Below are 14559 nucleotides of genomic sequence, written 5' to 3' on the forward strand. Positions count from 1 at the left end.
TGTGCGACTTATCTGCCTTTGATTTTTGGGTGTCTAAACCTCCTGATGTGTCAGGAGATTAACAATTATCACCTTTTGTTTAAACACTGCATGTCATGTATCAGCACAGATGGCTTATCAAAGCTGGTATCTTGTCAAAATTAATACCTTTATGATTATTAAGAGCTTGAAAATTCTCCTTTTGAATTAAATATACTATATAATTCCCATGCCTTTCATAAGAATCAGCTCCTCATCATATGTTTGCATGATTTATTTGGTAGCGGAATCGTTTCGGAACATGTGGTGTGGCTGCATGGCCACCGCAACGTCGCCAGTTCAGTTCCAACTGGTGACCTTTGTTGCATGTCACACCCCTTCCTGTCTGCCTCTGCTCTCAAATAAAAAGGAAAGATCCGGGATTGATTATTTTATTTATTAGCGGTGACCAAATAAGAGCAAAGACTAGGGCTGCAAGGTCTATAAAATGTGAAAAATAGTGAAAAATGTCCATCCTAGTAGTCCAATATGATGTCTTTTAATTTCTCTTTTTGTCAGTCTAAAACTCAACGATATTCAGTTTAATAAGATAATAAAAGTAATTGTGAAATCTCCATATTTAAGAGGCTGACAACAACATTTTCTGGCCTTTTTCTTGAAAAATTATTTTAAAAATGAATCATTAATGAAAATAGTTTAATACTTACATTCTTTTTTACCACTTGTCTGGTTGGGTAAGTGAATCACCAGATTTATTTGCCTAACATGGCATTTCACTTGCCACAGGAGAGCTGGCAGTCCTTGTTGAGCCTTTAAAATGCCAAAAAATAATCTTTAAAAATAATTGCCAAACTAATCTGTAAATCATGAACACTGACCATTCTGATGAGTTTCAAAGGATATTTTTCTGGACCCTATTTTCCCATGTGTTTGTCTGTAAGTGACTGTCGACAATGATTTTTGAGTTTGGTCCAGTACTGAGGGAGAGAGCGCTGCAGCCGGGAAAAGCAAAACTGAGCTGCGACGGACGACTGTGCACCATCAAACAAGTCCACTCCAGACTGTTACTATGACTGTCTAACAACATTATAGAGAGGATTGCTACAGATTTGGACCTTTTGTAAAGAGACAGGTGCTGTGTTGCTCTGTTCAAAGCCACCAGACTCCACTGACAAAAACAGTAATTTTACCTCTCTGGTCTACGGCTGCCTCAAAGAATGAAATAATGTTTTCTATTTTGTAAGAAAATGAATCAAAATATTATCAAAATCACAATATGGCCAAATGCAATATCTTAATCACAGAAGCTGCGAAGGTAAAATGTTTCCAGCCTGCAAATCATGTTCTCCAGTGAAACGGAACATGCTTGTTTATTACAGCCTCCAGCAAAAATCGCAGCTTTATCATCTTTATTTTATTTACTTTTTTTGTGAAAATGAAATGCAAAATGACCATTCCCACTAAAATGGTGACTCATATCTCAGTCGCAGTATCTTTCAAAATAATCACAATGTGATGTTTTTGCATCTTGCTCAGTTTTAGTTCATAAATGGCATCATACATTAGTCAGGCATACCCAAGGTCACATATGTGCTGTATATTACATGGGCAGTAACTGCATCACATTTGAGCGATAGTATATATTTAGTACACGGAGCTTGGCCTCATATATAGTGAGGTGCAGCAAAGAGGGATTTCATTTACGCCTGCCTTCCAGTCGAAGGTTTAACTTGGTTTAACTAAAAGATTTATGAGTAGAAGCAGGAAAAACCAACATACATCTCATCCCTACATGCCTGGTGGCAGCTTAATACCAGCAGGAATCCTCTGATGAGGTTCAGAAGGATAATTATATGCATTGTTTCGAGCTCTACGAGTGTTACATACTGACATAAAGTGGGCAGAAGTAGAAGTGTCAGAAGTATGAGCAGGTTGTTGTGAGGTACATCCATAGAATAGGAAGCAGAAGTAGCCTTTTTTTTTGACTGTAGTGGCAAAGTCGATGCATTTTGTTCAGTGTTTCTCTGCGGTTCAATAACACTTTACCTCCACCACTTTGTTGTTTGGAGTTTTCAGTGTCCTCCACCCAAGCACCTACTGTTTAAAGCACTGGGGCACTTGTTGCTCGATTCAAACGGAGGGTGCTTCAGTCAAAATAACAACCAGCCTCCTCCTCCCACACTGATTCACAACGGTTGGGAAGATAAAAGTAGTGCTAAAAGGTCTGGTTTGGATTCTTCCACAGCATTTTAGATAATGCTGTAGGTCTTCCTTCAGAACTATGTTGAACATACAGTGCAATCACAGTGTTTTGGAGGCTATTTTGGACCCAAATTTGAGTTTTTGTTCACAAGCATTGACTTAAACACTTTGTTAATTGAATACAAACTCTACATTTCAAAATGCTTAAAAACTTACTTAACTTACTTACATACTTAAACTTTATTAAAACACAGCATCATTTTTCAAAACGTGCACATTTCCTATTGAAGAGGAACATGTAGTCAATCATTACACATCAACTTTCAAAATACTACCAGCATACAGTGGATGTCAATCCATTGTGTGTTTCTATTTCATAATTCATCTTTTTTTTTTTTTACATTGTTTTGGTTGAGTGCCGAATATACTATCTAAAGATAATTTAGTTATTTTTAATTTACAGTATTGCAGAAGAGAGTTTAAGGATAGGTATGAGGGAACATAATGAGATGAGGAAGATTTTTTTTCTTTTGTCTTTAGAATATAAGGTTGAAATGTTGAGCATAAAGTTGAAATACCGTTTTGACTTTGTTCTCAAAATGCAAAAATAAAAAAATACCTTGTCTCATTTATTCCCCTTATACCTTGCCTTAAATACTTTCCCATACCCCATAGAATGTACAGTAAAAGATTTATGGCCTTTGGTTCTAAAATGTGTAAAAGTAAAATAAAATAGACCAGTGCACTTTTACAAAAACACAGAAGCAAAAAAAAACAAAAGTCCTGTACATATTTACACCTTGTTCTGTATCCACATTGAGCTAAATCAATCCAAAATGTCCCCTTTTTACTGCACATGTCCCTGTAATTAAAAGAACTTCACCACCTGATCATGTCTTCAGTTGAGGTTGGAATCAGCTGTAGTTGGTCTGTTTTACAAACAGGTGTTTCTAAATCTGTCGATGATCTGTTCATTCAAAAATTAAGATAAGGTTTTGTAGATTGTGGTGTGCTGTGTACAAGAATTTGTAAATAATGCAAGAATGATCCATCTTTTTTGTATTAGGTAGGCTTGTAAGAGAAGAAAATGTAAACAGGGTTTTGCAGAAATCATAAAAAATGTCTTCACCCCCATAAATCTAGGTCTTAGAGTCTTTCTGCAGTAATCGTGGAAAATGTATTAAAAGTTATAACTGGACTGAAAGTTCACTTTAAATAATGAATGAATGGTGATTGGCAAATAAAAATGCCCGGAGCTCTGAGGAAAATAATTTAATCACCAAGTCAACATGAGTTTAATCCAATTATGTGGAGGGTGTTCTCAGCCTCACTATAAGCAAAACTGAAATCCTGTTTTACTTCAAGAATCCGCCGCTGCTCCTCCATTTCACTCATTGCATTATGAGGCGAAGTGTGCAACAGTTCATGCAACCTGGCTTTCAGTTCTTAACATTTGAGAGAGCGTCGAGGCTCAGCCCAGACCTTTCACTCAGAGTTCAGTCAGTCCACGGGAAGAAATTCTTTAAATTTCCTGCCCTGACCTTAAACTGCCATTATTGAACTGACTTGAAGTGTTCTCCGTCAGCCCCTGCTCTTACCTTCATGTCTATCAGCTCTGCAATGTTTTAATGTGGTCCCTTCCTCAGTTCCTCTGTTTCCATGGATACTGACACAGTGTGCTCAACATCTCCCGGCATTTGCCTTTGTAAAGGGCAGTGTGAACTCTAGGTTTCAACCTTGTTTTTGTGTGACTGTCTATGTCCAACCGGTGCTTTCATTATGTCCTCTTATTGTGCCTTTCTCTCTCTTTTCAAATGCACAGTTTTTGTTTCGGGCGCCTGGTGGGGCTGGATGGTATAGGCACCCAAGTGAACCGTGAAACATAATGGTTGCATATGACCTGTTTCCAGGAAACAAGGCAGGCTCTATTTTCAGCACCTTGGACAGCACATGAGCAACAGCAACGCTAGATTTAGCTTCGGGTGTAACTACAGGCAGTATAGCTACTGTATATAGTGGTCTCCCCTTCCCCTGTCGTCTCTTTCACTTAAAAATCCCCAGGTAAAGATGCTGTTTTAACTTTCAAATACCGGTTTCCTCACTGTTTTGCCACGTTCATCGTATGATGACCACATACAGCACAGTGGGACGCTAACATGCAGGTCAGTGAATTCATAAATCCATATGGAAAGGCAGAAACATTCCAGATCTGGTGGTACTGTTGCTGATAACTTGGCTTCAACCTGAACAATAATTTTTTTCAGTATCAAATCCATTTCAACAAAAAGAAAATTACACATTGTGGTATAATTATTCATTTTAAAGGAAGAAACTGCTCAAAGATCTTAAGCTAAAAAAGCAAAACAATAACCCCGTCTCTGGCTGTAACTTTGTGTTTTTCCTGCATGGCTCTACAACGTGCAACAGATCTTGGTACAAGCATGCTGCGAGCTTAATGACTGAATCACTGATGCTGATGAGAATTACTCCTTAGGTATCAGAATCTGGTATCGAACGATGAGTCATTTTTTTGACCATTTAATTACAAACCATTTGTAAGTACTTGTAATCACTGCAGCGGAATTGTTTTCCTGGTACCTGTGGGGTTTTGTGATATTTAAACATTGAATACTGTTCTTAAAAGGATGCAGATTAAAAAAATTATCTAAAATTTACCCCCTAGTTGGGAGAAGGAAATGTAGCGACGCCTGTGAGCTAGTTCAGGCAGTCGACTCGAGCTGCACTGCAATCACATGTAAACATCTAACTGCCATCGCTACCTTGCAACATCGCCACAAGCTCCGACAGGACGTCCAAGATGTGTGTTCATCACTCCTCAATATCTCTGTGTAAACATAATCTGTGAGGAGTGATGAGGTCTAGACGCCAAACTCTAACTATGTTCTGCTGCAGTGAATGTTCGTAAATGTGAATTGTCTGACTGAACTGAATTTAATTACATTACCAGAATAGATGGAAAACTACGAGTTCAGGAAATCCAACACTTGTTGTCCAGGCAAAATACTCCAAAGAGGCAAAACCAAGTTGCTGGTGAAAATGTGGTGAAGTAGAAATCAACCACACCCGTTTGTTCTTCTCCTTTTCAGTTTTGCAGCAGTGTTGGTCTGAAATAAGCAACATTTTTCATTGCACAGTCCATTTGGGACCCAAGCATTTATTACTTGGTAGAACACTGCAGCCACTTTCTCAACAACTTGATAAATATCTTTTTAGAATTTTAAAGCAGAAGCACTTAAGCAAATGATATCTGTTTGAAACCAGAGGCTTCAAGCAAAGATACTATTAATAAAATCTATAAAATGGAGAAAATAAATCACACAAGAAGGGATCTAACTAAAATTTTTTTTTTTTTAATTTTAAAGAGGATTCAGAAAAATATTAATATTGTATTTGAATATTGAGGCATTCCCCAAGCCTAACCCATTCTGTTTTACTCTAAATGTTATTTAGTTTTATTTTATACAAAATAATATATAATTTTTAAATATAATATATTATAGATATAATATACATTTCTTAACCAAATGCATCACTATTGTTGTTAATGTTATTATGACTGTTCTTCCTTTATTTTGATTATTATTTGTAGATAAATAAAGAGTATTAAAATAAAATAAAATAAAATTTACCCCCAGTTTGTAAAGCCGTACTGATGTTAGAAACATCAACTGATAAATATTTGGGGATTTTTAATACTTAACTATCAGGAAAAATGTGTTTGTTCTGTAAAAGAGCACAGTGCTGAACTTGTTAACCTTCCAACAGATGGAATCTGTCAAAACTGACTCATATTTGCGAACGTAACTCCCACCATTTCTGTAGCCACAATAGCATGAAGTATTCTCCCAGCACATCTTTTTCTGCAGCAGGTTTACCCAGTGGTGAAATCTGTACTTGCTGAACCGACCTACCAGGATCCACGATGACTCATGTGTTACATGTTGTCGCCGCTTTGCACCAGAAAATTACAGTATATCTTTACTGTACCGTCAGTATAAGCAGGGTGATTCTGTTTTACAGGCCATTCATTTTGCACCAGTGTTCTTTCAAGTTGGCCATTAAAAACCACTAACCTGACACAGCATTACAACACACCTACTGCACCTGAATGCATCCCACATGAATTATGATGAGTGTTTTCTACCTAATTCCATGATGGTTTATGTTACATGTTGTTGCCACTTTGCACAAGAATATTACAAAATATATTTAATGTACCGTCGGTGTAAGTAGGGTGATTCTGTTTTATATTTTTTTTGTTCCATTTTGCCATTAAAACCACAAACTTGACAACGACATTTAACACCAAAACTACTGGAATTCTATAAGTACCAGAAGGTCATAGCAGTCATTCTGACCGTTTATACCAGGATGTACTAAAGGACATTTTTTTCATGTCATAGTTACGGTCAAAGCTTCCACTGAGATTCTCAAATGAAATTTGGAAAGTCTGTCATCATATTTTATGATGTCATCACCCTAAAAAATGAAAAAATATTGAACAAAATCCGCAATTTGAATAATTTATTGATTTAAATTGAATCCTAAGTGCAAAGACCCCCATCAGACTCAGCATCATCGAGGCTCTGAATCATGTTGCAGTCCTTCTCCTTCATACTGACATTTTGTTCTGATATTCTCCAAAGCTTTTTTTTTCTCCTTGGCTTTAGCTTTGCATGTGTAAAACATCTAGAAAAAACAAATTGCTAGGCAACAGCAATGCACATCTTCAGCATCAAGAAAGAAATGACACACTGTTTGTAATACAGTTAATATGACTGCTGTGGCCATTCATGGTAGAAATACTGTAGAACTGTGTTGTGTTTTGTAATTTTAATAAAATCACAATATTAGAATAAAATATACATACATTTAGGAAAAGCCAGTATCCTGTATTTACATGGGCTTTATTTTAACAAAGTTATTAGATTGCAAAATTTAAAAATAATCATATAGTCAATATGATAGACAAGTTAGTTCTAGCATTAAAGCTACTATAAGGAACTTTATATTGTGCTGATTTTAAGGCACTTGTGGACAAAAGTGGTACTGTTTCCATGGAAATTACCACAAATATAATGTGAAAATAAAATTATCTGAATAAAAAATCTCTGCCTTCTTCCTTTTAATACACTACTCACCATAACTTTCCCTGGGAAAATGTAAACAAAGGCTCCTTTTATCTGATTTCACGGAGAATCCTACCCAGTGGCAGGCACCAAGAATAACTGTACAGAAATAGTTAATCTTCTCGCGACTGGTCTTGTTTGCTTATGTAGGTCTTATAGAAGCATTAGTAATAAAATCTGTTAAAAGACTGTTTCATAATCAGTTAAAAACTCCTTGTAGTGCCTTTAAGTATCAAGCTTGACATTGGAAATATGGCATCAGAACATACCTACTGCACCTGAACGCATCCTACATGAATTCTGATAAATATTTTCTACCCGAATCCACATTTATGTAATTAACATCCCTTGTGATCGTAGGTAAACAGAATTTCACGCCTCTTGTGCAGGATTATTATCTCTTACGAACCCCATGAACACTACAGGCGATGCATGGATTTAGTGTGTTTTTCTCAGTGGGGATCTGAAGTGTATGGGAGATCTCACAGTATGGTGTGGGCGCCCTGGGACGAGATGATACACTTCAATCTTTCCCTCTTTGTGCAGCATTGCTCAGATTACCACTGCTTCACACCGCAAACAATCTGAACTGGGTTAAAAAAAAAAAGCACTTAATCTCCTCTCACTCATAAATGTCAGTGTGCAATGACAAGATTCCTGAGGATACTTCTTTATTTCTAATCCCTTTCTAAACAATCCCATTTGGAGACGCGTCTCTCCATGGAACAAAGATGGACAAGCTAATGAAGCTGAAAACTGCCTCTACATTGTCAAGCCTGAATGCAATCTGCTGTCTCCGACGCGTGCGTTCTGTACCGTTTAAGCAGTGTTGTGGTTTGCTCCCCTCCTGTCTGTGTAAAACAGTTGACCTTGGCTCACATGCCTCCAGGTGGGATCCCCAGCATACTAATGAGGGTTAGTGCAGAAGAATGCTACGCCATGGCTTTTTGTGTCAGCTAGCCTGGCTCTGATCTTTACTACAACTGCCACCTCTGTTGCTGCAGCTTAAACCAGCGCTCTGTTTCATTCACTGCACACGATGGCACTTCAGTGGATGGTCTAGACAGGCAAATGCTGTCGTGCTTGAAGAATAGTTCAAGGAAATAAAGAAATATCAATATAATCGATGCGTATCTGCAGGGAGCCTCTTACATTACAGGCAGCCGATGCAGTCTGCATTGCTATTGTGTTGCAGCTCCACTTTTATATTTGCTAGAATTTATCTGTTTCTGACAGTTTTTTTCTTGTGTCAACAGGGCGTCTGCGTCATGACGACTGCCTTTCTGCACTTCTTCTTCCTGGCGTCCTTCTGCTGGGTCCTCACTGAGGCCTGGCAGTCCTACATGGCGGTGACAGGAAAGGTTCGGACCAGGCTCATCCGCAAGCGCTTTCTGTGTCTGGGCTGGGGTAAGTAAGCCGGCAGCGTGTACATCAGGCCCTCTGTCTGGTTTTGACCCAGTCTGGGGTTAATGTTTTATTACCTGCACCTGGTAAATCTGATGCAGGCTTCCAACTGTGGGCTAAAAATAGACTGGAGAAAATTCAGCATCTTTATTCAGGGGATGTCTAAATGAGGTTTGAGATTTTTTTAATTTATTGTTTTTAGAGCTGCAATGATAAATTGATTATGAATCAATTATTCTGATTATATATTAGTTGGGTTGAGTCATTATTTAATTAAGAAATGTCCAAATTCTCTGATCCAACTTCTTAAATGTGAATATTTTCTGGTTTCTTTACTCCTCTCTGCCAGTAAACTGAATGTCTTTGGGCTGTGGACAAAACAAGGACATCATCTTGGACTTTGATCAACATTTGTCACAAGTTTCTGACAGATAAATCGACAGTGGCATTGTTTTGTTGCAGCGCTATATTTTTGCCAGATGAGGAGTTTTATTTTCTCTAAACAGCGCTCCTTGGTGAAAACAGACCTTTCAGCTTTGGAAAAATTAGCAGGGTTTTAATTTCATCCACGTTTAATTGGTTTTTGTCCACAGTAATGTCAATATCAACACTTTTGATTGGGATATAAATACAGAAATACCAGCTGAGGATTGGGGTGAAGCCTGTACAAAAGAGCCAAGCACAAACAGCCAATACAAGCCTGAACCTTCTCCAGTAAAACTGGTTGATGCGTAGATTTAATGAAAATACCCCAGACCTTTGCTTTAACTGCAGTCTTCTACAGGGAACGCTTAGTCATTGCATATGGGAATGTAACCAGATAAGAACTTGTTGAAGTGAAGTGATTGGTATGGTTGATAAGACACTGTCTTTAAAGGTGCCCTTGGAGTTTATGCAAAGCAAAACACTTGATAGAAAGACCTAATGTGGTGGCCTGTATAAAGAATATAGCTCAATGTAAAACAGCGGGAAAAAAATACATACACACAGAGATGAATTAAATTTGGACAAAAAGATTTGGAGACCTTTTATACATTTTCTGGAACATGGGGACTTAGGGGATGTGCTGACACAAGGAGACCGCTTAGATGATATATGATTGTCTGAGCTTTTGAAATACCCTTAGATTCATTGTAGGCACTTTTTTCATTTTACTGTATGCTATATACATATATATATATATATATTTCTCCACAGTTAAAGTACACAGTGCAATTGTATTTGCAAGCACAGATACATGTTTCTTTTTTGTTTTGTTTTGTTTTGTTTGTACTTGTCTCAAGCGAAAAGGTCAGTGAGGTTATTGAAGGGAGGGTTTAAGTAAAGGTTACACTAGTGTTGATGTAGTGCACTTTCTGTAAGCATCTTATGTGAAAAAAATAAACCCAAAAAAACAAAGAGTAAGCGAGCAGCATATTTCCACACACCTCTTCATTATCTCCCATCATACCCCGCTGCCGCTGCCATTTTCTCTCAAGGTCTCCGGCCAAGGTGTCTTTCCAAGTAGCTGTACGTCTTTCTCTCCATCCGCCGTTCGCTCTGTTCCTCTCTGTGGGGCAGCCAGATCTTCATCCTATCAGGCTCTTTGTTGTGATGCTTTTGTGCTCCAGTCAAGCTCTCTGAGGGCTGGGTAAATGGACTGGCCTTGAGCAGTGGGGGGAGACAGACTAGTGCGGCTCTCCTGTAGCAGGCTGCAATGACCTTATGTCTGATAAAGAGGGTGTGAGCCGAGCATTTACACTGCAGCAGAATGCATCTTATCTAAGACTCTCAGAAATAAAAGCTCAGGAGGATCGAATGTTTGCACTGTAAATTTGCATGTATGCACTGGAGTTGGTTTCAGTCTGAGCTGGATGGTTACAGATTTTCTGAAATCCTTTTTGAAAGTCTAATGTTCAATCATTTGTAATGTTTAACAAATGAAATACAGATAACAACCAATTTGATGTATTTATTATCCATATTGCGACAGATTTTAATCAGTCTGGGTCTCAGATAATTGAGTTTCTCCTGCCTCCCACGCTGTGTTCCCTCCACGCTGTGTTCCTTGCACTTGAATATCACATCACAAAACATGATTTATACATACAGTACGTGTCAGTAAACACAGCACAGAGAGTCAAAATATCTGTATCAAAATTTAAAAAACATTTCGATCTTTTTCCTTCATTTGATACATGTCAGTCTGAATCCTCATCCACAGGGCTCTTTCTTACAGACTACTAGAAATCTCTGCTTTAAAAAAATCAATTTGATTATGAAAGAGCCCACACTCATTCTTCTTGTTACCTAGCAACAAACAAGGCTCTCTTAGTCATTGCAGTGCCACTGCTTGCTGCAAAAAAATGGACAAAGGCTGTTCTACAATCACATAGATTTCTAAAAAAGCACCATTACGGATGATTTGATGATAAATAAGACAGTCAGTGTCTTGTTGTGTGACTATAATAATGCATTACATAATCCTGACACTATTTTTGACATATCACGATTTGAAAATAAAACTACCCTAATCCACCACAGATTACCACCTGTATTCAAACAGAACATGTTGAAAGCTGATTTCTGAAGCGACGTGCAGCACACGCTACCTGTTGTCTCTTAATTCAGCCTGTTTGAAGTGCGGCGTCTCCACCAGGCTGTTGCCCGCGCGGTGATTCATGACATGCTTGTGTACACTCGGCACTCTTTACCTCTTCAGCACTGCGGAGAGGCACTGGATGGCCACAGGGTCTTCGCCTCGTGCCTCCAGGAAACTGATTACATCAATAGCACCTGCCTGTGCCGCTCCGAGAAGGAAAAGCGTTAATATTCTGAGCACACAGTAGTAAGGACCGAATCCATTACACCAATCTATAATGAGGAGCCATACAGCAAAAAAAAAATATCCCTTCATATAAAAGGTGCGGAGGGCGGGGGGAAATTTCTTATAGTGCAGTGATGAAATTTCACTACGTGGTTTTCTGGACTTGATGCACTGCTGCCATTTTGTCAAAGCACAGTACAGTCTGTTCTCCACAGCCTCTTAATGGAATACTGCACAGTATGTTGATTGAATACTGAAATGCATATGGTTGATCACCATATACTCTCAGATGATTGTACAGTCTCATACTGTAGCTTCTAATGGCGTGAATCTAGCTGCTCTTTGTTTAATGACTGGGAGGCACAGAGGCTGACTTTTCCTGCACTGAAGTGGGCTCAAGCTCTCGCTTCTCACGAGAACTGCTCGAATAACTATTGATTGTTTTCTCCTTTTAAGGATTACCAGCCTTAGTGGTCGCTGTTTCAATGGGATTCACCAAAACAAAGGGCTACGGGACACCCTTATAGTAAGTTCTCCTCTGTCTCTCTCTTCTTTCTTTTTTTGATCTGTATTCATTATTCAGCGCACACACAGCAGGTTCATGGTAACACTTAAGAGTAATGATTAAGTGCTTCTGCAGTGGCTTACTTATCCTAAATAGTGCCATAAACAAAGTCCCCTGAACCCAATCAAATTTCAAAATAGCGCAGCAAGACCCCAATTTCGTGTGAGTTGTATCCCTGCTGGAGACCAAACGCATAAACACTGCTTAAAATCTCTTTAGCATTTTATTATCCTGTGAAACTTTGGAAATAGAGTCACAGCATATGGCACTTCTCCCCTGACAATTGAGGGAAATACAATTGTATGCTGGTGTGCGCCATTAACTTGGATGTTAATGTCTTGGTGGGAGTTAACTGTGTTTTTCCTGCTTTCCCCTGCAGCTGTTGGCTGTCTTTGGAGGGTGGGCTCCTGTATGCCTTCGTTGGACCAGCAGCTGCTGTTGTTCTGGTACGTTTCAGCCATCAGATGTCCGGTTTCAACTTAAATATGCTGAGAACTCAAGGGAAATGTGGCTCTACAATTAAAAAAACAGGCCATGATTGAGACATCAGAAAAATGTGCAGGTGTTTACTCTGCAAGTATTGATCATTCTGTATGTACTATACAGTTATCCTGTTTAAAGCTACTACAAGGAGTTTTTAACTGGTTATAAAATAGCCTTAATTTATTACTGCTGCCTGTATATGACCTACATACGTTAACAAGACCATCTGCAAGAGGATCAACTCTATCTATATAATGGCTGTTCTTAATGGCTCTCTATGAAATTAGATTAAAGGAGAAATCTATGATATATTTTCTGTAATAAACCATAAAATGACCGTGATATGTCATCAGAGATCAAGGAAGCATGTTAAGTTGAAATAATCACTTCGCTGACATCAACGCTGCAGTCGCAGTGTCCTTTGACATTTCTATTCTAGGATGGAATAACTGTTTTAGTTTGTCTGTTTCATGTTAATTAGTGCTCAAATTAATGCAGAATGTTCACTGACTGACTTAGTGTCTGTTTATGAGTCATAAAAAAACATTATTAATCTTTTGAATGCAGTAGATGTTTATAATGATTAAATTGAGCAATATATTAATGGAGTCTGGCAAGCAGAAGGCTAGAGTGAGTATTTTCAGAGCAGCAGACTTTTGTTTTCAGAATAGCAGGCTTAGCTTTACATTAACAGACAACTTGCAGTTATAAACAGCTGTTATTGTCAATTTACAATGTTGTCCTGCGCTCCTGCAGTGTTCCTGCAGTCTGCAGAACCTCCCCTGAGTCTTGGGAAGAAAGGGCGGCGGGGAAACAACTTGCCTCAACCACAAATTGTTTATTGAATAGGATTTCAACCTATTTGATGTACAATCTTTGGCTCCAGCTCACTGTTTGACTGCGGGACTAATTGTTGCTTATGCAACTGCTAAATATTGCCCCTTTAAACAAGCCTTTGTTCCCATTTTCACAGGCAAGTTACACTGAGTAAAACATTAGCCAATTAAAAAGAAGCAAGAGGAGATTTTTATTTAGATCTCGTTATAAATTGTGGAAACTCTACAGCTCTTGTCCACAGGGGCCTCCAAAATCAACAAAATATGAAAGTTCCTTGTAGCAGCTTTAAAGAATATGAGAATAAATACATCTTAAAGCACAAACCATTGAAAATAATTTTTAAAAAATTTATTTAGCTTCTTGTTTTCAAACAAAAATACACACACAAAGCATAAAGTAGTGTTGGTGATGGTACAGTATCAATGTGGTACGAGTGCACTGTTCTTAAACTCGACAAAGTGATGCTCTGTGTTGCTCTGAAAGCGCCTAACAGGAGGAACACTCTGGTTTCAAAGTCAAACTAATGAGCGTCCCATCAGGCAATGTGCTCAACTGATTCCCTTTCATTTACTATAATGGTGCTCCATGTAGCTTTGAGGTTATAAAGTATTTATGCTTTAGATTTGTTCCAAAATCTAATATACTGTGGTGTTTTAATCATCTTGTATTTACATTGTTGTACAGAGAAAATGACACAAAGAAAGTGATTATGTAAATGACTGAGTCTGTGTCAGAGGGACAGAGGACAGCGAAGACTGATTCACATTCTTCATTGTCAAACCTCTGTTCTGTGGTGGGATTTGAAATAAAGCTTTTTAGCTTTAGACATTTCTTTTAAAAAGTGACTAAACGTCTTAGTTTGACTTGAAGCCTTGCTGTGCTGTGGTTTTCATTTGTGAAGAACCTCCGAGGAACGCGAGTTAATCTCTGCAAAAATGTCAGGAACAACCTTCTGCAGTGAGAACGACTTCTGTTGTCACTGTATTGATACCGTAACATCATAATAAAACGTCTTCTCGTTACAAAAAATTTCCCAAATGTATTTGTATAAATACTTAACGAGCTCTTTATCTCTGCTAGAGGGATTTCAAATAGATTGTAGCCGAAGGTTTTAAAGAATTTGCTACCCAGCT

General features: G+C 38.2%; 1 protein-coding gene across 6 annotated transcripts in view; it reads left to right on the forward strand.

Moving 5' to 3' along the window:
* adgrb3 (adhesion G protein-coupled receptor B3) overlaps positions 1-14559 on the forward strand; it is a 172602-nt gene that overhangs the window by 146724 nt on the left and 11319 nt on the right. For all 6 annotated transcript variants that reach the window (XM_084735208.1, XM_084735207.1, XM_084735210.1 and 3 more), the window contains 3 exons: positions 8588-8738; positions 11998-12067; positions 12486-12552. In XM_084735208.1, the coding sequence (XP_084591334.1) occupies positions 8588-8738; positions 11998-12067; positions 12486-12552 (288 nt within the window). The remainder of the gene's footprint in view (positions 1-8587; positions 8739-11997; positions 12068-12485; positions 12553-14559) is intronic.

This window comes from Lutjanus erythropterus, chromosome 14, assembly GCF_056507025.1.
Source record: "Lutjanus erythropterus isolate fLutEry1 chromosome 14, fLutEry1.hap2, whole genome shotgun sequence".
In the NCBI taxonomy this organism is placed as follows: Eukaryota; Metazoa; Chordata; class Actinopteri; order Lutjaniformes; family Lutjanidae; genus Lutjanus; species Lutjanus erythropterus.